The sequence below is a fragment of the Cricetulus griseus genome, chromosome 2 (assembly GCF_003668045.3).
Source record: "Cricetulus griseus strain 17A/GY chromosome 2, alternate assembly CriGri-PICRH-1.0, whole genome shotgun sequence".
In the NCBI taxonomy this organism is placed as follows: Eukaryota; Metazoa; Chordata; class Mammalia; order Rodentia; family Cricetidae; genus Cricetulus; species Cricetulus griseus.
Genome location: NC_048595.1, coordinates 5,362,529 through 5,388,841, shown reverse-complemented (window position 1 = coordinate 5,388,841; position 26,313 = coordinate 5,362,529). Strand labels below are relative to the sequence as shown.

Below are 26,313 nucleotides of genomic sequence, written 5' to 3'. Positions count from 1 at the left end.
CCTGAAGCTCCCATGAGTGTTCACACAGCGACATGATAAAACCATGAAACACACCATGGAGGAATGACTGACTGGGATGACGACTTTGCTTGAGATTTGCCGGGTTATCACTAACCCTAACTTTTATTTCAGGATCTAGTCCAGGATCTGAATGACTCTGGTGGTCACATCTTAACTCGACTGTAACCTGACCCCTTGGTCTTCACTTACTCGTCCAATCATTTCTCAGCATACACTCATGACTTATTTGGATTGGTGTGTTATAAAGCAACGCTGTCACGATGAATTTACTTACTCAAATAGTCTCAGTCTGGGCTACTTGTAGCTCTTCTGAGCTCTGTCCTATGCCCTTCTGATGTCCATTTGTCTCTTGGACATCTTTACTCTCTGGCCCTGGTTCCTTTTGTTGGAAAAAAGACACCCAAAAACCAAGATACTGGTGTTAGGTGTGTCTATGCTTCTAAGTTCTCTAAATGGTCAGAACTGATACACAAGTCTACATATTAACCAGCATCTGCCTGTCCACCCATCCAGCTGAATGCTTGAGTTCTTCCAATGCTCCTATTGCCAATCCAGGACAATTTACTCTAGAATTCCTCCTCTGATTACTTGGAACATCCACAATACTGAGAAATCTTGTTATCATTATCCACAATGTCTGTACATACTTGTTCAAACTTAGTATACATACAAAGTAACTTCATAATTATGGTAATCAACACACCAACCTGGATACAGTGTTTATGCACATTAGTACTCTGTAACTGGCATCTAGCTAAAATATATATTTCTTCTTCTCTAAAGGTACTTAACCTATCTCCTTGAGTTATGTTTATGCCATCCGTGCTTAGCAGGGTTATCCACACACAGCCTTGGTTCTCGCTACATTCTGAAGTGGGATTAATGTTTATGGATCTTGGCACATGCACAGATTTGCTCAGCTACTCCTCGTAGTCAGCTGCTCTCCCCTTTCAATCTCAGTCTGTACCCCGCCACTGGTGGTTAGTTTTGGTTCCTGTAGTTTTACTGTATTAAGATTTTAGTTTTCTGGAGAACAGAAGATTGAGCCCAGAGCTTTGCATATCCTAGGCAAGGATCTACCACCAACTCCATGGTTTCAGTTACCCATAGTCACTTGTAGAAAAAAAAAAAAGGAAAAAGAAAAAAAATCAAGTGGAAAGATGCAGATGTTAACTATTCCTGTTTTAAAGTGTGTACTAGGTAGTGTGATGCAATCTCACTGCTCTGCTCCACCCCACATGGGATAGAAGTCACCTCTGTCCAGTGTGCGCACACAGTCTGTGTTACCCACCCAACACCATCCCGAGCTGAGTGATTCAGCATCACCAGAAACAATGGATTCTTCCTGAGCTCTTAAGCTCAATAGTAGATTAACTATGCCACAGTGCCTGTTCATCCTTCATCTAATTTACATGGGGATCAGGGTTCACCTCCAAATATTACATTATTTCAAAGGCAAAGTCTGACAACAATGCATTCCCCCAAACTTCCCATCATCTTGCAATATTTTGCCATGGTTTACTTGTGTGTCATAAATGCAGAACACTATTATTAGTCAGTAATTCTTCAAATCGATTAAAAATAAAACACTTTTCTGTTATTCCTCATCCAGTAATTTTCACTCCTTAGTGTAGATAGGTTTTTATCATATTTCTTCTGTAGTAAGAAATTCCTGGGGCTGGAGAGATGACTTAGTGGTTAGGAGTGAGTACTGCTTTTCCAGAGGACCTGAATTAGATTCCCAGCACCCATGGCTACAACTACTGTCATTCCAGCTCCAGAGGATCCAACATCTTTAGCCTCCATGGTTTACTATCCACACTCATGTGCACCGCATGTGTACAGGCGCGTGCACGCACACACACACACACACACACAAAACAAAACAAAACAAAACAAAAAAAACCAAATCAAAAGTGTGCTGTCAAATTCTCAGTTGTTTGAGAAACCTGCTTCTCGAGGATTTTCTGCCAGGTACAGAACTCCGTGTTGACAGCTGATCCTTTGAAGATGCAGTTTACTGTCTCCCTCTGGGGAAATGCATGGTTCTGTCTGATCTGTGGTCATGTCTCCTGCTACCCTCATCATGGACTCTTGTATTTTCAGCAGTTTGAACAGGGTATGTTCAAGTAGGTTCTTTTTTTGTTTTGTTTTGTATTTCAAGACAGGGTTTCTCTGTGTAGCTTTGGAGCCTGTCCTGGCACTCACTCTGGAGACCAGGCTGGCCTCGAACTCACAGAGATCCGCCTGCCTCTGCCTCCCTAGTGCTGGGATTAGAGGCATGCGCCACCAACGCCTGGCCAAGTAGGTTCTTAAAAATAACTTTTATTCTTCAAACTACTCATGTCCTTTGAATCCACAGACAATCTTGATTGTTACATCTTCAAATATTTCCTCTAAGATCCCAATCAATCCCATATTAGGTAGCTTGATGCTACCCCTGGACTCAATGTGCTCCACTGCTTCCATTGCAGTCCTAGGAATCTATGCTGGAGCTTTCGATTCTTCTGCGTGCTGATGACAAGCATTTTTCATGTCTGATTTGCTGACCTATTGTCCCCAGAGTTTGTAAACATCAATATTAGTCTCTTTTGATTTGGGTCATGTGAACATTTTACATCATAGAGCAAAATCAGTAGGAAAACAAGCAGCAGGATACACCCAGTACCTCTGGCATTTATAATAGTTTCCTCTGGCCCGTTTTGCCCATTAGCCTTGCCATGTACCATTCACAGTTATCTTACCTTGTCAGGTATTTCCAATGCTATGTGTCTGAGTCTTCCTCTAGTGACCACTTTGTCTCTTGGGAGGTCAGTTTCCCCTTCATGACTTTGCACAAACTTCATTTATCAAAAGCTCAGTAGCCTGTTGTGGTGATATTCTGTTTATGATCTAACAAATAAAGCTTGCCTGAAGATCAGAGTGCAGAGCTAGACACATTAGTCAGTCATAGAGGCCAAGCAGTGGTGGCGTACACCTTTAATCCCAGCACTCAGGAGGCAGAGGCAGATGGATCTCTGTTAGTTCAAGGCCACCCTGAGCTACACAAGATTGAATCTGTCTAAATGAGAAACAGAGTTCACACAAAAGTGATCCCAGCACTTGGAGTGATGCCTTTAATTCCAGCACTAAGAGGAGGTGGAGACAGAAAGGGTTATGGCTGGGCAGAGAGAGGAATGTAAGGTGGGAGGAGATGGGAGCTCACTACAGTCAGTCTGAGCAGCAGTTAGTCTGAAGCAGTGCAGTCTGAGGACAAGTTCTCCCCTCTGGTCTGAGCATTGGTGGAGTAAGAACTCTCTTGTGGCTGGCCACTCTGCTTCTCTGATCCTTCAGCTTTCACTCCGATAGTTAACTCCGAGATTTTATTATTAAGAATAATTAGAACTCATGCAATAGCCTGTCAAAGACAGCAGAGACTGAGCAGCCATACCCCTGTAAAGACTTGTGCTAGGTTAGTGTAACCTTAGACCAGGCTTGCAGTCTGTTACCACTATGGTTTTATGAAGGACTCAGTTTCCAGATCCCTCCAGCCAGACTTTGTGCTTCAAGTGGTTGCTTTCTGGAGAGTTTGTTTTGAGTGTCTGCTCCACTTTCAGCTCTTGTCATCTCTTTGCAATTATCTCAGTGATGATTTGTCTCTTATAAGTTCCTTGATTAAGCCACTGCCCTTACTGAGTTAGTCAGTAAGCAGCGGTCCAGCGTTTGCTTTGTCCATTCGTGTTTGCTTTGCTTCATTTGTTCCACAAGCCTGAGTCCATTGTCCTCTTTTGAAATTGCTTCTGCCTTTTATGTCCGCTGCTGCCAGAATTAGCGACTGCAATTCCCTGGCTATCAGCAGTAGTTAGGGGGCAAGAGCCACTGCTGAGGGAATTCCGTTCCTTCAGGCACCAACTCTTTCACAGCTACAAGGGAACTTACCTAAATCTCTGTCCTCTCAAGACTCAACAGTTGAAGTGGGATTCTACTCCACACAGGGGCTGAATAGCAAGTAGCTCACCTGGCCTCCTGGCCCTCCAGAAGTCCTCGTGCTTCTCCTCGACCCTCCTTAAAAATGGTGGTGCAAAAAATGGTGGTGCATGCCTTTAATCCCAGCACTTAGGAGGCAGAGGCAGGCAGATCTCTATGAGTTCGAGGCCAGCCTGGTCTCCAGAGCAAGTGCCAGGATAGGCTCCAAAGCTACAGAGAAACCCTGTCTCAAAAAAACCAAAAAAAAAAAGTCCTTCTCTACCTGTCTTCTCACCACCACCTCCTGCCAGCTAGTTGCTGAGTGCAGGTGAATTTTATTTACGCACACACATCTTTGCATCATGAAACAAATGTTCCAGAGCACAAACAAAAGTAATACACCTTAAAATAATGTTCTACAACATGAGTCTTTCCTTGGATTCTAGAACTAGTGGCCGCTGCTTCAATACTCCCACTGGGTAAAGAAAGGTCACAGATTTGCTGTCTTTTTCACTCTAAGTGTGGGCTGATGCTCTCTCTCTATTCCTGAGCAGAAAATGGAAGCACTCACATATCCCTTTGTGAATGGCTTAGTTAGAGTATAATGCAGCTGGAGGTTGGTGTGGTGGCATGCATTTGGTTCTAGCATGTTGGGGGCTGTTACAGAAGGATTATTGTACCTCAGGAGTTTGAGAAAACTGGAGTGATATAGCAAGGCTCAATCTCAAAACCATGGAGGTGATAATGGAGGGAACTAGCTAAGGCTCTTTTTGTTCTGTTCTTCTGTCATGTAGGGAGAGTTTTTCTTTTCCTTTGGAGAATATGGGGGACTCAAGCTCATTCTTGGCTCACACTGAAACGTTCAGGCATTATGCTGGCCTGCCCGTTACCTGGTCAAACAGGCAGTACCCTGGTCAGCCCAAGGTTCCATGGGAACTAAGTCTGCACACAGGTGCAGAGGACCCCTTTAAAAGATAAGTCCCTGCCCCTTTACGCTCTCTCTCTCTCTCTCTCTCTCTCTCTCTCTCTCTCTCTCTCTCTCTCTCTCTCTCTCTCTGTTTCTCTGTTCCCGCCCTCTCTGTTTCCCGCTCTGTCTCTCTATGGCGACCGGCCATGGCGGTCAGCCATTTACCCTGTTCCTCCTCTTAGTCTCCCCATTCTGCCGGGCCTTTATAATAAACTTATAGTCAAGATGTCTGTCTCAGCATTTCTCTTTTCTTCTTTTTAAACAAAACAATAACACACACTGAATACTGTGCCTTCCATTCCTTGACCCTAGACATCCTACCTTTCCGCACTGTGAGATAAATGCCTTTTGTTTGAAAATTACAGTATCATGTTGGGCTGTAGTGGTGCACACTTTTAATTCCAGCACTCGGGAGGCACAGACAGGCGGATCTCTGTGAGTTCGCAGCCAGGACTGTTACGCAGTCTGTCTCAAAAAACCAAAAAGAAAAGAAAATTACAGTATCAAAAAAACAAAATAAAGCCCTGTGGGGAAGACAGGGTCTCACTTTGCAGCCCTGGCTGGCCTGGAACTCACAATAATCTACCTGCCTCTGCCTCCTGATTGCAAGGTGGGGGGGGGTTATACTATTACACCTGGAGATCTCAGAAACTTTTGACTATCACCGTGCCCAAGGCTGTAGTAATGTGTGATCATAGTTTGAGCTGGTTTGTGAGTAGAGATCAAAGGTCATGTAATTCACCACTTTGTTTTTGGAGATGAGTTGTCTCACTGGAGAGAGTACTGGGTAGACTGGCTGGCTAGTGGGTCCCTGTTGTCCCCATACCTTAGCACTGGAGTTACCAAAATGCACAGCCATGCCTGGCTTTTACATGAGTCCTGGGGATCCGAACGTCAGTGCTTACACTTGTGCAGCAAGAACTTTAGCCACTGATCCACCTCCCTAGTCTGCTGCCTTAAAGTCATGACAGACCCTGAACAACCCAGCTACTGTTATTACTGGTCTCAGAAAGTAAATGCCATCCATGTTATGTATGCTTGCATTTGACAATGATAAATACTATTATAAAATTTACATGATCAAAATCCATGATTTCTAAAATTGTATTATACTTGAAGGAGGGAAATGAAAGAAAAGGTAGTTAGGTTAAAAAATGATCAATGTGTGAAACAAAAACCAGGCAAGTAAGTAAGTCAATGTACACAGGCCAGCAGTGTGGTTCAGTGGAAGAGTGCTTGCCTAGCACGACCCCAGGTTCTATCCCCAGCAATCCAATCCAATCTCCAGATACAGATCTTTTGCCTGTTAGGAAGCTTTCCAACTAGGAAGCTTTCCAACACATTACCACTAAATATAATTGACTGGCCCAATACTTTTTGGAGTGAGCCTTACTTCACGTTCAAGAACGGTTCAAAAGGCCAATGTTTTCTACTCGATCTAGATGATTCTTCATTTATTTGAAATTATAGAAAGGGATTATTTCAATATACTTTATTATCTGAAATGTATTAAAATTATTTTCTTTTGGGTTTGGATAGCTCAGAAAGGAAAGAAACTAAGAATCGGATGGTATGGTGATTTGAAAGAAAATGGCCCCCAACGGGAGTGGCGCTGTTGGGAGGTACAGCCTTGATGGGGGAAGTGTATCTCTGTGGGGGCGGGCTTTGAGGTCCCTTCCCTCAGTGTGACTTTCATTTGACTTCCTGTTACCTGTAAGGTGCAGCACTGTAAGCTCTAGCACCAAGTCTACCTGCATGCCGCCATGACAATGGACTAAACCTCTGAAACCGTGAGCGAGCCACCCCAATTAAATGTTTTCTTCGTAAGAGTGGCTGTGGTCATGGTGTCTCTTCACAGCAATAGGAAACCTAACTAGGACAGATGGAATCAAAATAGTTAATTCTTTATTAAAGCATACTGATCTATGTTTTAAAACTACTCAGCTTCCACGTGGTATTATGCAGATAGTACATTATTAATGTCAATAGTATTACCATTTTCTGGGCAATTCAGCAAGCTAGAAAGCGGCACAGGGCTCAGGGTTTTTTGCTCAGCATGCACACATGCTGCTGTCTGTGAAGAGACAGGCTCAGGAGCGGCTGAGGGCCACTCTGTTGACTTACCACCACCCTGCAGCTCCATGCGTGTGTCCATCACGGGCTTGACTGATCTGGACCTAGACTCAATGTAGAGCTGTTGGCCCACATTCTTAATTTTGTTTACACTGGCGTAGACCTGCTGCAAGGTCACCTTGGGGAGAATGATACGATAGGGTTAAAAAATGCACAAGTGTGCACTAAAAGACAGGCCAACAGCACATGCTTTAGTTCTGGTCTCTGACGCAGGACTAAAAGCAGTCCTCACTTTAACTCCACTTCTCGATGAGCCACTGTGCAATGATGCCAATCAAACCATACATCCACCTATCCATGGTACACCGCTTTTAGAAAAGCATGGTTTGTTTCCTCTAAAAGACAGGGCCCTTACCACGTAGCCCAGCTGGCCTCAGAACTCTTGTTTTCACTCCGAAGACTGAAATTATAAGCACTGCCACTAAGCCTACTTCAGACTTTCTTTTTACAGACATTTATCTGTATTCACTCAAGTAATTTTCTAAAGTAAAATGAAATTTATGAAATGACCACCCTAAGATGTCACTGGGTGAGGACCAACACTGACATACAAGCAGCGTCCACACAGACACATGTGCCTAGATGTCACTGGGTGAGGACCAACCCTGACAGACAGACAGCGTCCACACAGACACATGTGCCACACACCTGCTCCTTCTGGGCCTCCTCCACACAGTGTCCGCTCGACTCACTGGAAGAGGCGATGCTGATGTGCTGCTCTTGGGAGCCGCTGCTGCCCAGGCTCCCGTAACCACTGGAGGCCCTGGCATGGACCGGCTAGGAGGAAGGGCCCATTCAGTTACTGCTGTGTAAGTGGTACAGACATTATTCACCTCAGAGCTTCTGATCTACAACCACCACAAAGCTAAGCACTCCTTAAATGCTGCAGCAGGCATGGGGAGGGTGAAGCTGTTGGCTTGGATGCTGGTGTGAGACACACCTCAGCACACTGCTATGCTCAGGGCAGAGCCTGACTTTCTAGTCCAGATGGAGATCACAACAACACGTCCTTTTAGATGCTGTAAGATAACAAATTTTTGTAAATCATATCCAATTGCCAGCACACACGGCAGCTCACACTGTCTGGACCTCCAGTTCTAGGGGATCTGACACCTTCACACCAATGCACATATAATAAAGTTCAATAAATTATTTTTTCACAAAAGTTTCATTTCTGAAAATACCTGGGCTCGCATTCTCTGTGTGTGACACACTCAACTTTATTTACTAACAGAACCCGTCTTCGGTTGTTCTTTTCAACAAGTAATTTCCCTCTTCTTCCCTTATAATGATGAGAAACTGAGACCAACTGTGTATCTCTTCTACTTTTAAAAACTGAATTATTTTTAAAAACACTGAAGCCCAAACTCAGGAGCTGAGCACACTGCTGGTGTATGAGGCATGAAAAGAATTCTCTCATGAAGAAAACCAGAAAGCAAGGTCTGCCCTACCAGTCAGCCAGAAATGTCCTGTGTGTCTCACACGGAATAAAGAACAAAATGGAAGAACTTAACCCATAGATGCAAAGAGCAAAGCAAACATTTCTAAGATGTGGAGGTAAAGATTCCTCCACATGTGGTCTTGGAGTGTTCTTGTAGTCTGACATCACTAAGACTGAACTAACATAAAACACAATTGGGGGAGGGGGAGTGATGTGCTTTTAAAACCTCTCACTTTACCTGCAAGAGAAGTCTGTGAATTTGTTCTTGTAATTCTGTTATGTCTTTGTCGTTATTAGTTGCCTTTTTTATTCTGGTAGCAAAAACATCCTCATTTAATGGACTCCTATAAAACACCAAGAGAAACAATGAGCCAAGCAACCAAATTCATCTAAAATGAAGACTAAAGTGCTTGCAACAGACCATTAAAAGAATAAGCTTTGAGCCGGGCGTTGGTGGTGCATGCCTTTAATCCCAGCACTCGGGAGGCAGAGGCAGGTAGATCTTTTGGGAGTTTGAGGCCAGCCTGGTCTACAGTGGGAGTGTCAGGATAGACTCCAAAGCAATACAAAGAAACCCTGTCTCAAGAAACCAAAAAGAATAAGCTTTGTTTTGATGAAACAACTCTTTTTTAACTCCAGATAAAGAAAATATGGAGTTAAAATTCCCAGGGAAACTAACTGGATACAGCAGTTGCCAACCCACATGACCCTGGGGACAGAACATAGGACCTTGTACATGCTAGGGAACACTCCACTACTAAACTACATCCTCAGCCCTTGGGGTTTTATTGTTGTTGCTTTGTTTTTTAAGTTAAAGTCTTGCTAAATTAGCCCAGGCTAGCCTGGGACTTTTGATCATCCTATCTCTACCTCCTGAGAACCGGGATCACAGGCAAACACCTGACGCAGTTTAAAGTGTCTCTACAGCACTGACGTTTATGTAACAGGTCCTGGATGTGCGAGCGTGTATAAATTTAATAAATGTATGAGTATACATAAAACCAGTGACAAGCTACTTCAGTAAGGACTGGTTTCAAAATTCAACTGAGTGAACCTCTGTAGGCATGTTAACCCTGACGTTGCCAAGCAGTAAATGTTTAAAGCTGGGCTGGACATGATTCAGTGGTTAAGAGTACTCGCTGCTCCTCTAGAGTTTGAATTTTATCACTACCACCCTTGTCAGGTGGCTCATACCTATCTATAGCTCCACCTCCTAGGAGATGCGGTGCCTCTGGCTGCCTGCACATACCCAACGTGCAGGCATACACATCTAACCTACACATAGTTAAAAAATAGTAAAAATAAAACTAAAAACACTTAAGTTGGGTGTGGTAGCACACGCCTTTAATTCCGGCACTTGGGAGGCAGAGGCAGGAGGCTCTCTGTGAGTTTTAGAGGCCAGCCTGGTCTACATAGTGAGTTTTTCAGGACAGCCAGAACTACATGGTGAGACCTTGGCTCAAAACCCCAAAAATAAATAAATAAAACTTAAAGCTGCTACTCACCTATGCCACCTGGTAAAGAGGACTCTACAGCTTTACCCTAGTGGTGAAAATGAGGCTGTCACAACACTACCTCCCATCTCATTTACAAACTTCAGAGGACTTAAAATCGACCACTGAGATGCTTCAGTGGTTAAAATCGTTTATTGGACAGGCCTGATGACTGGAGTTTGATCTCAGAAACCACGGTGACAGGTGATACCCGCACCACATGTTTTCTGAGCTCCACATGTGTGTGTCATCTTACACATGTGGGTGTTCCCCGTCTTACATGATAAACTAAAAGACAAAGTTACCTGGATATAGTGAATGCCAACAAAGATAATAAAGAGGAGAAACTAACATTAATTAGAACCTCCTCCTAAAAATTGTGCTGATTTTTAAGAATATGAAAATAACATCTTCAAAAGCCACAAAGCAGTGGTTATTAACCTGAGATTTTTGACCCCTTTGGAAAATTCCTATCTCTAAAAATATTTACATTATGAGTCACAATAGTGGCAAAATTACACTTATGAAGTAGCAACAAAATCCTGGGGTTCACCACAGCTTGAGGAACTGTATTAAAGGGTCCCAGCATTAGGAAGGTTGAGAGTGATAGTCGTGTTCCAATTGTTTTACAAGTATCATCCCTTCAATGGGATGTCAACCTTCTCCAGGTCCCCGAGCTATTAAGGGGAGAGAAGGGAGAGAGGAAGGGAACAGTCTTGGTACCAAGGTTCATACATTTGTCATGGCATGAAACTCCACCATGGGACCCTGGTAGAGTGGGTACCAAATGAGGAATACGGAGTCAGATATAGCACCTCATTTAGTCTTAGGATGTAGGCATTATCTCTGACATTTAGTGTGAGGCTGGGTGATATGGCCCAGCTGGAGAATGCTTGCCCAGCTCAGGCTGGATGCAAGAACTAACCAAGAAACAGCAAAGCCAGAGGCAAAGAGATGGATCCATGTTTAAGAACACTTTCTGCTCTGGAAGAGGACCTGGGTTTGGTTCCCAGCACTCATATAGCTGCTTACAGTTTTTAACTCCAATTTCAGGAGACCCGTGTCCTTTTCTCGCCTCCATAGGCCCCAGGTATGTACTTAGTACACTTAAATTCATGCAACCAAAATACTTTTATACGTATGAAATGAATCCTTTAAAATTTTTTAACTTAACTTTTTATGTGTATGGTGTTTGAGTGTTTATCTCAACACATGCATAGGCCAGAAGAGGACACTAGATCCCCTGGACCTGGAGTTACAGATCTATAGTGCAGCTACAGTAACCTAAAAGCTGAAACACCACCCCAAGACTGCAAACATCAGAAAAACCAGAGTGCTGGCAGTGCCATGAAAGGAACAACAAAACCTGAATTCAGGACCTTGTCCATCTCCCCTGACAGGTGACAGTTGCCCCACTCACCTCTGTATCTCGGTAGCAGCAACGGATGAACTTACGTTCGAACTTTATGCCGGCCAATGATGAAGGAAACCTTCCGGCTCCAGGGGTTCACAAAGCTGGACCAGCTGGAATCCAGAATGATGTAATCTCCGTTCTGAGTGCAGAATCTGATGGGCAAGTGTTCAAATGGAGGATGACCCACATACTTTAGAACTATGTGAAGCAACAAGATGGAAACCAGACTTTACACAGGTCAGACTGCAGGGGCCTGCTTCAGTCATCTGTTTGAGAATTCTGAGGAAACGGCTACTTCAGTAGGGTCAATGCACTTCTCATTTGGGTAAAGGGGAAACTCTCATGAGTAATGAACTGAAAAATTACAACCAAGCAGTGGCAAATAACAACTTCCATAAAGGAGCAGGCCCCACCTTTTTGGTGTATGGCAAACATCAGAGGCCGATCTTCTGGGTGCAAGTATGTTAAGATCGATGTTCCAATCAGATCCTGAGGTAGGTAGCCCAGCAAAGGCACTGCCCTGGGGGCACAGGTATACAGCACAGGAAGCATGTTATATTGAGCAAGGAGTTAAGTCGTTTTTATTTACTTAAAAATACCCACTCAGGCTGGCAATGTGACTTGGGGGAGACTATGTGCTAAGTATATATAAGGATTCTATCTCCCGCTCTGCAAAACAAAACATCACTCCAAACCCTAGCCTCTCTATTTAAATCTAAACAGATGAACATTTATGGAAAAGTGTCCATTAATGCATCCATGAAAGCAAAAACCCAAGTACCTGTGCTATGGGGAACAGACACAGCTGACTATGTCAGCACTTATCTGACAACTTCCCATTCCCTAAGAACAGGCTTGCAGGCTCATTGTGAACTTATGAGTCAGAAACTCTGGAGACTGTGTTATTTTGTTTATGATCTAACAAATAAAGCTTGCCTGAAGATCAGAGTGCAGTTACACCACTTGTTAGCTATAGAGGCCAGGCAGTGGTGGGTGGTGGCACACACTTTTAATCCCAGCAGCCACACTAGTTAGTCAGAGAGGCCCGGCAATGCTGGTGCATACCTTTAATCCCAGTTCTCAAGGAGATAGAGGCAGATGGATCACTGTGAGTTCAAGGCTACCCTGGGCTACACAAAACTGATCTAGTCTAAAAGAGAAAACAGAGCTCACACAAAGGTGATCCCAGCACTTGGAGTGATGCCTTTAATGCCAACACTAAGGAGGTGGCTACAGGAAGGGACATGGCTGGGCGGAGACAGGAATATAAGGTGGGAAGAGATGGGAGCTCATGGCAGTCTGAGGAAACAGTCTGAGGACAGGATCGCTCCTTTGGTCTGAGCATTGGTAGAGGTAAGAACTTTCCAGAGGCTGGCCACTTTGCTTCTCTTTCAACTTTCATCCCCTGATAGCTGACTCTGAGTTTTTATTAAGACCAAAGAGAATTCATGCCTCAGGAGATAACCCATGGACACAAATTTTCAGCAAGTTGTCTTGTGCTCTTTGTCACGTTGTCATTTAAAAAGAGCACATGGTAACAGAAAGATATTGATGATAAAGTGGGCTATGAACTTATACAATATTACAATAGTGTAGACCTTGACTGTCCCCCAAGATTAGTATAGCACATTGAAAGCTTGGTCCCCAGCCTGTGGTACTACTGGGAGGTGGTGCAGCCTTCAGGAGGCAAAGCCTAGTGGAAAGAAGTTAGGGTACTGGGGCAAGTCCCCTGGCTCTGCCTGAACTGGCATAACTGTCAACCTGACATAGCTTAGAATCACCCCATGGAAGTCTCAATTGAATAATTGCCTTCACCATACCATGTTAGTCAGTGAGGGATTGTCTCAACCCTCTTAATGTAAGAGGGCTCTGTCTACAGTGGCAGTGTCATTTCCTAGGCAGGTGGTCCCAGGCTGTGTAAGGAAGTGTGAGTCAGGGAGTGAGCCAGCCAGTAGTATTCCTCCGTGGTTCCTACACTCAGATCCCTGCCCTGCCTTCCCGGCCCCAGGAAGCAAGCAGGTTAACTTCACCATGTGTTCTCCACCATGATTCCCTGCCCCACCGGAGTTTTCAAAGCAATGGAGCCAGCCAAGTGACCATGGCCCGAAACTGCAGTCTTTTACCATAGTAACAAAGACTGATCAACAAAAATGTGGTTGCTGATAACTGAATACAATGTAATGTCAAAATCAAATATGGTATCTAAGGCAATTGTCATCCTGAGACTCACAGAAATATTTTCCAGATAAAGAACCCTTGGAAGGATGACTTAGACAAAACAGGCTCCATAAACATTCTCTGTGCTTTGCTTTACACTAACACATGGTTTAGTCCTGCTTCTGATTTCCAAATTTCAAGAATAAGTACAATTCCGAAATAAACGTGTGTATGTGGGGTTGCATATACAAACACGATACAAACATTTACTTTTTTTTTGGTTTTTCAAGATAGGGTTTCTCTGTGTGACAGCTCTGGTTGTCCTTGAAGTCACTTTGTAGACCAGGCTGGCCTTAAGCTCACCAAAATCTGCCTGACTCTGCCTCCTGAATGCTGGGATTAAAGGTGTGGACCACCCAGCCAATATTTGCTTTATCCAAATAAAAATACAAAACCAGGAGCTGGAAAGATGGTCTCAGTAGTTAAGAGCACTGACTGATCTTCCCAAGGACCTGAGTTCGATTCTCAGAACCCAGATGGTGGCCCACGACTATCTCTAATCCAGTTCCAGGGGTCTGAAGCTGCCCTCTGTCCTCGTCAGAGGTACTTCCATGCATGATGCAGACACATACGCAGGCAAAACACCTGCACACATAAAGGAAATCACTCTTTGCTAAAAAAAATACTGAAAAACAGCAATAAGCACCAACTACTATTCACTATAACAAAGCCATTTAAAAATTGCCCTTAAAAAGAAAAAGAAGGCAATGTAAGTCAAAATGGGGAAAAAAAAAACTTTACACATTAGCCTTTATTAAAAATACATGTTCTCTTTATTTTTTTCCTTTTTAGTATAAATTGATTTGAGCAGCATTTGCCAAATGGAAATATCATGAGAGTAAATGCTAAAGGATTTGAGTCTTGGTCCTAAGCTGAGTACAGTTAGAAGTTCTTGGTGAACTGGTCCTTGGTTTATGTAAAATAAGAGTGGTAACACCTGAACCACTTATGCCTCAATGTCATGAAATCTAGTAAGGTGTCATATAAATCACTTTTAAAAATACAATATACAAGATGTTTAAAATAAAATTCAGCCAACAGGTGCAAGTACTTGCCACCAAGCCAGCTGGCCTGAGCTGGATCCCTGGGACCCATACAGTGGCAGGTGAGACCCAACACCAGAAGGGTGGCCTCAGATCCCACATGTACATGGCAAACAGCAAGTGTGCTCTCATGTGTGCGCGCGCATGCGGCAGACACACACACTCACAACACAAACACACAAACAAATAAATGTGATTTGAAAATATATTTAAGAAGACTCAATTTAAGCTCACTGTAACCAGCAGGAACCACTCGGTCAAACTGACAGTCTGTCACAGGATACAGAACAGTACGCAAAGCGTGACACAGACCTCTAGTACCCTGGTCTGTCTTCCAAAACAAATTTCTTTTAGGCTCAAAGAAGTATTTACCTGTCATCAACTTCAAGAAACACACATCCTGGGGTGTGTGTTGTGGTAAAAATTCTTTTATCTACAGGGATTCGAGGAGCTATTAAAAAAGGAGAAAGACTTAATAAGGGGCAAATACACAATTAATCATCTACTAAACCAGCTACTAAACATGCAAGGAATAAAATCTCCAAATGAAATGGCAGAGATCTAACTTAAATCTAATGTCTGACTGTCATGAAGTCAAAGCTACAGTAAAATAATGATAGTTTTCATTATTAACTTGATTTTAATGAGGTCGCTATGTGATGACTATATTATGGTTAATTTTAAATACACAAAGTCTGCTGTATTCTAAATAGTTCATTTCTTTATCACAAATATCTAATAGTTAAAGTGGGAGTAAGGGAAGGGCTGCATATTCTTTGGTGGCAGTATATAAATAAATGAAAGCATTTGAAATAGCACTAAAGCAGTTTGTTAGGTAATAAAATTGGCACCATCGAGTCAGGCAAGCTCCAATGTAAAATGTGCACTCTCTGAGAATAGGCTTACATCAGTGACTTCAGCATGATCTCAACTTCACGAAACCCTAAGTGAACGTGGAAAAGGGCATCCAGTGCTCGGAGCTACTCAGGAATTCATACAACATGCACACATTTCAACTCTCTGTTGCTACCTCAGTGCACCCCAAGCCACATTTACAGAAGTACTGGTGTTACTGTTTAACATATAATTCAATGGTTTTATTATTTCCTTTTAAAACAGTTGTTTATGTGCATAGGTATTTGGCCTGCATGTATGTACAGGAGGTCAGAAGAGGGTGTGAGAGCCTCTAGCCTGGAGTTTCAGACAACTGTGAGCCACCACATGGGTGCTGAGAACTGAACACGGGTCTACTGAAGAGCCGCCAGTGCTCTTCTTCTTCTTCTTCTTTTTTTTTTTTTTTAAAGATTTTATTTTATTTATTATGTATACAACATTCTGCTTCCATGTATATCTGCACACCAGAAGAGGGCACCAGATCTCATAAGGGATGGTTGTGAGCCACCATGTGGTTGCTGGGAATTGAACTCAGGACCTCTGGAAGAGCAGTCAGTGCTCTTAACCTCTGAGCCATCTCTCCAGCCCCAGAGCCGCCAGTGCTCTTAACTGATGAAATACCTCTTTAGGCCTTTTATCCTTTTTTTCTTTTTAAATTAATTTTTTGTTCATTGTTTCCCCTGAACTAATTTTTCCAATACTCCTGTTTTTATTGTGACTTACAGAGTGGTAATTTGTAGGAAGCACATATCATGTCCCATCAGAACCAACTGTGGTTCGAAGTAGTAAATGGAAGCTGCCTATATACAAGTTTAGAAATATAGTTCTTGTTCATTGAATATACACACTATAATTCCTTGAAATTCCAAAACACTTCTAGAACATGTTGTATTGTCCCGTGTCGTTTCCCCCTGCCAGCCCCCCTAAGTGTTGAGAATCAAACCCAGGGCCTTGTAGTTCCACAACATGACAAGTAACTATCACTGTGCTATACCTCCAGCTTTAGGTTTGTTGAGGCAGGGATTCACTAGGTAGCCCAGGCTAGCCTAGAACTTGTTAAGTAGCTCAGGGCATTCACGCCTCAGTCCCTCAAGGTATGTGCTATGAGGCAAATTCAATCATTCTTGTGGCCTCTTCATGTAACGATTTTAGTGCTATTACTTCACACTAGACAGATGGAAAAGGCCATAGAGTAGGTCACCAACTGAGAAGGGACTAAAGTACTACGTATCTGAGTGTGAGGTGCAGACCATGAGGACACACTGTGGCAGTGATAATACACAGGAAGGCAAGGTCAGTAAACGGCAGCTAGAAGTGCTCACAGAGTTTATGGCCCACACTAAACATGAGGCAGTCTTCCGACCTGGATCTATAGAAACGGTCATGCCCATGCTCCTGTCTGGACTCCTCTGCCTCTCACTGAGCACAGGACACCCTGACTTACCTTCATAACCAGAGTGAATCTTCTCAGCCAGTGCTAGGCAGCACGGCTCTGGTTCAGGCTGGGCAGAGTTCTGAACATGAACCAAATAGGGGAGGATCCGGAATGGAGAGCAAAGCTTCTTTTGTGCTCTGTCTCCACCGCCACTGGAGAGATCAAAGGTGATTAGAACTGGTCCTGCCGCACTCAGCCCAAAACTAAAACCTTCGAATGCTCCATCAGGAATCCCCAAAGACACAAATCTAAAATGTTTAGAGATGCTTGCTTGCCCAAGGGAAGGTCAACTTGAAATCTTAGTATCCCTGGGCAATAACGTACATTTGCTGTTCACTGCCAATAAGAGGTTTTTACAGAGGACTGCTTACATCACCTGGAGTGTCACCCCATCCATGACCTGCTCAAGACCATGCCCTCAAGCCTGCTGACTTTTACCCTTCCACTGTGAGGTACACCAAGCACTACAAATAGAAAATGGGGTCCCGTGTGATCACATGGCCAAAACCAAGTCTAGAGAACCCCTCTTCCCTCTTTAAAAACCTGACCCAGTCTCAAAGCTCCAGCTGCCTCCTCAGTGGCTGCAGGCTTGGCTCGAGGGTAAGCGCTGTCCCGCCAAATGCCTGGCTGGGGAAAGGGGCATTAAAACCTAGTTGCCACCCTGGCCTCTGGAGTAGCCAGACCCCTTCTCAGTTCTCACCGGGGCAGCTCTGAGGAGGAGCAAAAGGTTTCTCCTCTATTGCCACTAGGACATGCCACCATGTTGTAGTAGACTGTGTCCAAGAGTGAGCCTCTCTCCTAACTTAGTCTAGATGAGTGACCGATAATCCCAAAGCAGTCTTGGAGCTGCCTGCTTCCTATTTTAGTCATTTGCATGAGGGCCTTCCCCAACCACACAAGAGTTCATGCTCATATTTGTCCAGTTTCTCTCCTACTGCTATGAAGAGCTTCTGGCTACTCCATGCCAAGGGTTCTAAATGTCATTTATATACATTTGCCCTACCTATTATTACCTGCTGGCCTGTACCTCCACCTAGAACTAGGTTCTCATACAGTCTCAATGTAGACCCAGATTAAGTCAGACACACTAAGCACCTCTCCAGGAAGGGGCTTTTGCTATGTGCTCCTGGGCCTTAAATATCTCCACTCAAGATTCCTATTGCCACCCCTTACTCCTTTTTATCATAGCTCCTGTTCTAACCCATTAGTAAGTCCCGGTAAAGTAACCAAAATTTTCTTTTACCACCTCACTAGCCTGACTTTACAACCCAAGCCTTTCAGCGCTCCAGATGACCTGGATCTTCACACAGCAGCCCACACAATCCTTTCAAATCAAAATATGCTTTCTTGACAAATGAAACCTCCAGGCACCATCTACAAACACTGCAGCCCTGCAGTAATGACTGACCCCGCATCTAGACTGGGTCTCACTGGCAATGCCATTTCCCTCCGTCTGCAACAGGGGACACCTGGAGAAATTATAACTCTTCAGTCTGGGGTAAGCAAGTCCATGTTCAGTCTGGGATGGTCTCATGACTAAAAGCAAAGGAGGCTGTCAAAGACCACGTGGATACTGTTCCAAGTGGGTTAACTTTGGTGAGAGCTGGTTGTTATGGTGTCGTCTGGCTCCCTCTGCCTTTTGCCCATGCTAGTTTGTCCTTCATTGTGAGGTCCTTGCTCAATCAGAGCAGACATTGGCTTCAAGCTCTCTGATTCCCAGAACTTCAAGCCCAAACACTTCTCCTTTACAAACTAGCCAGTCTTAGTTGCAACAGAAAACAGACAAAATGATTGAATAAAACAGCAATTTCTCCACTGTCCAGAACTCGCTCTCTTGTCTGCAATTTGCTGCTAGTGGGCACATTCGTATGTATGTATGTATGTATGTATGTATGTATGATTGTATATGCATGTATGTGCATATATGTATACGTATACATGTATACATATATATAATTGGTTTCCTGTTTACTGAATTTAAGTACGCAGGAACAAAAATTTTGCTTTGAATAGTGTAATTCAGACAGGACCTAAAGGTATTTAGTATAATAAACCTGTGTGTCATTTATGTTGGGAGCATAGCACAAAGGTCCTTGAGCCCACAGATCTCCAGAGAAACCAAGAATGCTAAGCACACAGGATTTTATTTCCAAATGGAAAAGGTGGAAATACCCGTTCTTCCCTCCAGAAAGCTGAGAACTGGAAGTGACTGATAGCCTGGTGATCTGTGTCATCTGTTGGGCCAGGCCATATCAAGCTTCTAAAACCAGGACCAGGGATGGCTAATAGCTAAACGACCCCTATAGCCCGAGGCTCCCCCAAGTTCCCACAACCAGGACCAGAGGTAGCTAACAGCCCAAATGTTAGTCAGGTTATGCACAGAGCTGTGTATGACCTGAGACCAGGCTAGATCCTTAGGCCCCTGAACTAGGACAATGCTTATCTCTAGAACCCATCTTGGAGGGAGTGACATTACTCTGAGTTGATTTCAATGTAATTACACTTCTTTGTGCACCGGGGATTGTATTACACCAGGAAACATTTTTTTTCAAACTGTACTGGGCTTAAATACGTTGAGAATACCTCCCGTTGTTAGACTCCCTGAAGTCTGATCCAGGCTGAGACAAAGTCCCAGTATGACATATGCAGGGACCCCCCCCCCCCCCCCGCCATTTATGGCATTCCAGACATGTTCTGGATAAACGCACTTGTCATGAACCACAAAGCCCTCCTGCCTGTTGACCTTTGTTGGGTTATCTTTCCTGTCTATGCTCATAAACACTATTAGCTCAAATCTCCCCTTGTTTTACAGCACACCTGGTTATTTCCATTATAAACATTTTTCCTTCTATAAACATCTGGAGTAGTTACTAACTTCAATATTAATATTAGCAATTGTGACTCTTAAAAATATTTTTCCTTGCTGGGCATGGTGGTACACACCTTTATTTCCAGGACTCAGGAGACAGAGACAGGTGGATTTCTATAAGTTTGAGGCCAGCCTGGTCTACATAGTGAGTACAACCAGGGCTACACAGAGAAACCTTCTCTCTCTCAAAAAAAAAAGTTTTTTCTTTCCCTATGAAAGAAACATTATAGTAGTTTGTTTGGAGGGTGACAACTATCTCTAAGAAGTTATTCCTGTTAAAGTATGGTCAATTTTCTTCTAGATAACTATCTTTTTAAGCCCTGCTATTAAAAATTCTAAAAACTGAGATGTAGATGTGGGAAATTTTAAAAATTAATTTTAAACATGACTGAAAGACAAAAAGCAAGCAAAATGGGCCTCAAAACATAGTTATTTTATTGCTTACTTCAAACCAGGGGCTCTGGTGTCACAAGGGGCTAGCAATTATCTTTCAGTATTTTTCTTCTCATCGACATACAAATTCCTACAGCAAGAATCAAAGTTTTTGGTTTGTTTAGATCTCATTTTGTTGTACCCATTACATACTCTAGCTGAATACAGAAGAATCACCACAAGGGTTGAGTAGAGATGAGAGAGCCACATTTTAGGCCTCCATATCCTTTACTTACCAGATTCTGCAGAAAAAGGATTTCACTGGTGCATATTCACACTGTGAAGCTGGAAAGAAAGAAACACGGTCATTGTGTCTCTGTCAGGGCAGCTCCTCTGTGAGGCCATCCTGCCACACCACTCAAGCACTTCTGAAAGATATGTTCTCCTCTCATCTGTGTGAGACTCTAAGCTTTCCTTCATCTAAGCCCTCGGTCTTTCCGGCACTCTCCAGCTAAGCACACACACTATTTCTAATGTCACTGTGATGATCTGATGACAATTATTTCGGGGTTAACAGTCTGGTCCATTGTGATAGCTTGGGGAGATCTGGGGTATTTTCAGATTTCAGTTCTCTGAAGTATAAATGTGATTGTTTTCCTCGCTTTAGTTCCATCCTTGGGGAAATCTACAAGCTGTGTTCTATGTTACATGCATGACCCTCCTGTGACTCTCATGTACTTCTAAAGTCATCTCTAGAGGACTAGACTGATTTGCAGCAGCGCTTATGTGTTCTCTTCCTTGTGCCAATGGTTTTCATCATCTTTCCTGAAATTCATGGTGACAACACAGAAGGAAATGTATTTTAGAGTCAAATGAGGAGGTAGAACCTTTGCCCAAATGTTTTGATTAAGTGAAAAGACCTAAGTTACAGAACCACGAAAAACTGCTAAAATTCACACATTAACACAACTAGTGAGAATCCCACAGATTCAAAACCCTGAAGAGGCCACGTCTCACGTCATAGGAAGAATCAGAAACCTGCCTTTCACTCACACCATTTACACATCACACCAGGCTTCTACATTCACAAGCCACTACAGAGGCATGAGTCAGACACTGATCTCAGTGCACACAAACCCATAAGGTGCTTGACAAGCTGAACTTGAGTCCTTACTTTTGCAAATGAGCTCTTAACCATCCGGTCCTTCTGAGAGTCTATACAACCAACATAAGTCGAGTGTGTTCTAAAATGTGACAAAACTGACAGCAGGGTATATAGCATTCCATGTCCGCTCAAAGGAGGAGACTGAAACAGTAACTTGGCCACAGCTCAGAACGGGCACAGAGCTGACTTTCTGTTCTCAGCTGAAGCTTGAACAGGAGATTTAGATAGCAGAAGTGTACTATTTGCAGTAAACTAGATGCACATCAGGTGTGCGTGGCAGAAGCCATGATTTCAGGGTATGCTAAAGTTTTAGGTGGGATGAAAATATCACAGCAAAGATAAACCAGAAAAGATTAAAAAGGCTGAAGACATGGTACAAGCACTGTTGAAGGAAAAAAAAAAAAAAAACAAAAGACAAAAATAAAACAAAATGGGAAGAGCTGGCAATATGTCTGGTGTCCCAACATCTAAAACAGTTCTAGCCAAATCTAGAACAGACCACTGGCCACAAGTGTTGAATGTTCTTACAATGTGCGACTAATGGAAGCAGAAAGACCGACACAAGACAACTAAAGGCTGAAAATGTGTATTTAGGAAAGGAAGATGAACAATACCAATAATTTTAGGATGGGAAAACAAAGATAATGGAGCTAGCAAATGTAAGAGACTATTCAATTTAAAAAATCAAAAGAGTAGAGGCTGAAAGGTCAAAAAGCTGTAGCAGTCTGATTCACTAGAATGTAAACATATTCCATACTATTAGACCCTGAACTTAAAAATGATTAGAAATAGCAAATCTTTTTTGTTTTAATGAATTTTTTAAAATTTAAATTTATTTATTTATACAGTGTTCTGTCTGCATGTATCCCCGAAGACCAGAAGAGGGCACCAGGCCTCATTATAGATGGTTGTGAGCCACCATGTGGTTGCTGGGAATTGAACTCAGGACCTCTGAAAGAGCAGCCAGTGCTCTTAAATCACTGAGCAATCTCTCCAGCCCTAGAAATGGCAAATATTGTGCTACACTTTTTTAGGATTTCTCACTATGTAGACCACAATGATTTTCAAGTTGCATCCTGCCTCAGCATCCAGAATGCTGGGATTAACTATCATGCTCACCTGTTTTCCAAATAAAAAGAATGTTTTTTTTTTTTCTTTTTTGTTTTAATTAGAGAAAAGGGGCACTAGGGGGATATCTCAGTGGTTAAGACACTGGCTGATCTTCTAGAGGACCCAGATGGAATTCCCTGCACCCACATGATGAGAGCTAACAACTGTCCCTAACTCCAATTCTAGGGACTCTAATGCCCCTTTATGGCTTTCATGGGCACTGAAATCCACATGGTGCACAGACACACAAGCAGGCTAAACACCTACACACAATGAAATTTAAAATCTTTTGAAACAAAATTAGATGAAAGTGATGCTAGTTTCAGTCAGGAAATGCTTTCCTAGCCTGCACGCTTGGTTCCATCCCCAGCTTGGCCTGGTGGTGTAGCCTGTAATCCCATCACTTGGAGGTAGAGGCAGGAAGATCATAGTTTTAAGGCCATTTTTGGCTATACAGCAAGTTTTTGAATAGCCTGGTGTACTGACTGGTTTTGTGTGTCAACCTGACACAAGCTAGAGTCATCAGAGACGAAGGAGCCTTAGCTGAGGAAATGCCTAGACGAGATCCAGCTGTAAGACATTTTCTCAACTATCGATCAATGAGAGAGGGCCCAGCCCATGGTGGGTGGTTCCATCCCTGGGATAGTGGTCTTGGGTTCTGTAAGAAAGCAGACTGAGCAAGCCAGGAGAGACAAGCCAGTAAGCAGCCCTCCCTCCACGGCCTCTGCATCAGCTCCTGCCTCCGGGTTCCGCCCTGCTTGAGTTCCTGTCCTGACTTCCTCGAAATGATGGGCTATGATCTGGAAGTAAAAGTCAAATAAAACCTTTCCTCCCCAGCTTGCTTTTTTTTTTTTTTCTTTTTTCTTTTTGGTTTTTCAAGACAGGGTTTCTCTGTGGCTTTGGAGGCTGTCCTAGAACTAGCTCTTGTAGACCAGGCTGGTCTCGAACTCACAGAGATCCGCCTGCCTCTGCCTCCCGAGTGCTGGGATTAAAGGCGTGTGCCACCACCGCCCAGCCCCAGCTTGCTTTTTAAAGGTTATGGTGTTCTGTTGAAGCAATAGAAACCCTATCTAAGACATCTGGGTCACAAAAATAAATACATAAATACATACATAAATAAAAATCTTATTAGAGAGAAGGAATTGAAATTAAAAAAGGCTGATATATATCTATAGATATATAGATATATAGATATAGGTATAGATATAGATATATAGTGTATACTGAGTTCTTTAAGATATGGTTCCCAAAGAATATAAGGAATATGGAGTGACTTTAAAAGGAAAATCACACAAGACTGAATGCCACAAAGAAAATTGTGAAACTTTGCATATCTGGTTCAGATAAACAAGCATTTCATACAGAAACAAAGTGATGGGATCTGTGAACTTTTAGGACTGGAAAAAGTGAATTAGGAGCTATCAGAATCTTATCTATAACGTCAAAGCTATTATACAAACAGATCATGAAGTCAACACAGGAAGAAATAGGTTGTATTAATTCATAAGGGAAGAGTGCCTGTATAGCAATCAACCACTTTGAAGTTCGCTGGTAATCAAAGCTATTTTTCATATAAAACCTGTGAAATTTCAGTAAGTGAAAAAATGTATTGGTTTGACATGCTATTAAGCGATAAAAATACCATTTTATTGTGCTCTTTTAAAAAAGAAGAATAAAGCCTGTTATGGAACATGCTTTTAATCCCATCACTCAGATGTAGAGACAGGGATCCCTGAGTTTGAGGCCAGTCTGGGCTACAAAGCGAGTTCCAGGACAGCCCTGGCTACATAGGGAAACCCTGACTCAAAAAGATAAAATAAGCAAATACACAAATTAAGGACAACGACATGATCTGCATGCTGTAAATAGCACGTCATGTCTGTATTGTTTCTGTAGGAATGACCAGCTCCTGGACCCAACCTAACATTGGTCTCATTACCTCTTTGGGTCCAGTTGTTCCAGAAAGGAAGCTGAGTTGGAGCAGTGTGTGTGTAGAACACACTCACGTCTTGAGGGGCAAGCAAATCAACAAAGTGCGAGGACTCCAAGGTATCTTTCTTAGAATTCAGGATCAAAGCAGCCTGTTCAGAAATGTGCACCAACCTTCCAGACAGAAATGAAAACACTGCCACAAAGGTATCCTATGAAAAATATTTAAGACAAAATTTGAGGAACTTACAAACAATATTCTCTGAAAAGTCAATTTCTTCTGGATTTCTACCACAACCCAAGGCTTAAAAATGAGCGCACGAATGAACGAATGCCTGCACGCACACGCACACTCGCGCACAGACAGAGACACACACACACACACCTTGTAAAGAAGAAGCTTCCTAAATATTTTTCTTCAGCGTGCTTCTTAACATATAAAAATGACACCATGCTTCCTGGAAGCTTCATCTCTATGCCAAAAGCCCACAACAGCTTCTCTACAGACTAAATATATATGTGTGGCAAACTTTTCTCTTTTGCAAACTGTGCTCTCTACCAGGAGGGACTATCTCCTCGTCAGTAATGAAGAGTCTGTGTTTAAAGACTGAGCTCAAGATCTGCCTCCTTCACAAGCTGTCCTCCACAGACCTCGTTACGTAAGAACTGCACCTCTGATCTGTTTTATAGTCACTAACATCATTTATAATCAGTCATTGTGCTTGATACATGGACCTGTTTCCCTGTCTAGACTTACTGTAAAGATTTTAGAGGGTGAATGTTTTCTTAAAACTTGTTTGTCTTAAACACCCACTACAGCACTGTGTACATTAGTAGAATAAGCCCTATTATGTAACTCTACAAACCCCTGTTGTAATACTATAAAAACATTATGTTAAAGGGATGCTGAAGTCTAAACATCTAATTAAGGAGTTTCTACCATTAATAAAATATGAGGTTTAATTACTCAGCCACCAAGAAGAGATTAAAAAAATACATATGTATATGTATATATACTAAAGGTCTCTTCCAAAAGTTCACCATAAAAATGACATCTCAACTCACCTGTTCTACAAATCCAGCTGTTACAACTTGAGGAAGTAGGTATTGGAACTAAGAATGATATAAATAAAAAGTAACAATTTGGAGATTAGAATAAGATGCCAGAAATTACTCTGCCATGTTCTGTTTGCTACTATTTATTTATTTATTTATTTATTTATACCTGAGAGAACGTGGGATGCTGAGGGGAAGCAAGTACCTGACAGCTAGGCACATAAGACTATGCTAGAGCATAAGCTTCGGGTCTACCTTCAGACACTCCCTCTGCCATGGGAGAGAACACACAGTGCCTTTTCAGCAGTTTCACCTTTGTTTATCTCAGCAAGGAAAGCTCTCAGTGACTTTTCTAACACCTACAGAAAGTCCTTAGAAGTCACCCTAGCGGAGGCAACACTCATGAAATCTTACTGTGTTCTTGGAAGCAAGTTCAGAAGTAATCGACGCCAGCTCCTCAGGACTGTATGCTGTCACATCTGTCTGAGGTGCTCCATGTGGGCCGAGACTGGGGAAAAATCCACTGTTTGCTAAGAAACACAGGGAAATAAACAGGTAAGCCAGTGACCACAGCATCTCTAGGAAGTCATGTTATAGCACTATCAAGCTGGTTACTTTCTCAGATAAGGATAAATGTGTCTTCCTCAAAGCCATCAAAAATATGGTTAGTTATGTAAACTTAAGACTATGGATTTCATGAATCCTACATGTTTTAAGTAACAAGGAGCATGATTCATTTAAAGTTCTAAAGCTAGTTAAAGAAATTAAGAACACACACACACTTTTACAGAGGAAACATTAGCATGCAT

At 42.8% G+C, this 26,313-nt stretch overlaps 1 protein-coding gene across 11 annotated transcripts in view; it reads right to left on the bottom strand.

The window, feature by feature from the left end:
* The window catches only part of LOC100762774 (period circadian regulator 3), a 46,933-nt gene that overhangs the window by 19,196 nt on the left and 1,424 nt on the right, over positions 1 to 26,313 (bottom strand). For 5 of the 11 annotated variants that reach the window (XM_027398325.2, XM_027398319.2, XM_027398318.2 and 2 more), the window contains exons 3-13: positions 25,919 to 26,034; positions 25,514 to 25,561; positions 24,459 to 24,660; positions 20,541 to 20,589; positions 17,013 to 17,155; positions 15,047 to 15,125; positions 11,828 to 11,934; positions 11,456 to 11,612; positions 8,746 to 8,851; positions 7,715 to 7,843; positions 7,058 to 7,184 (exon numbers count right to left, since the gene is read on the bottom strand). In XM_027398325.2, the coding sequence (XP_027254126.1) occupies positions 7,058 to 7,184; positions 7,715 to 7,843; positions 8,746 to 8,851; positions 11,456 to 11,612; positions 11,828 to 11,934; positions 15,047 to 15,125; positions 17,013 to 17,155; positions 20,541 to 20,589; positions 24,459 to 24,660; positions 25,514 to 25,561; positions 25,919 to 26,034 (1,263 nt within the window). Of the gene's footprint in view, positions 1 to 7,057; positions 7,185 to 7,714; positions 7,844 to 8,745; positions 8,852 to 11,455; positions 11,613 to 11,827; positions 11,935 to 15,046; positions 15,126 to 17,012; positions 17,156 to 20,540; positions 20,590 to 24,458; positions 24,661 to 25,513; positions 25,562 to 25,918; positions 26,035 to 26,313 lie in introns of those variants that run through there. The other 6 variants (XM_027398321.2, XM_027398322.2, XM_027398323.2 and 3 more) reach the window with 5 other exon arrangements.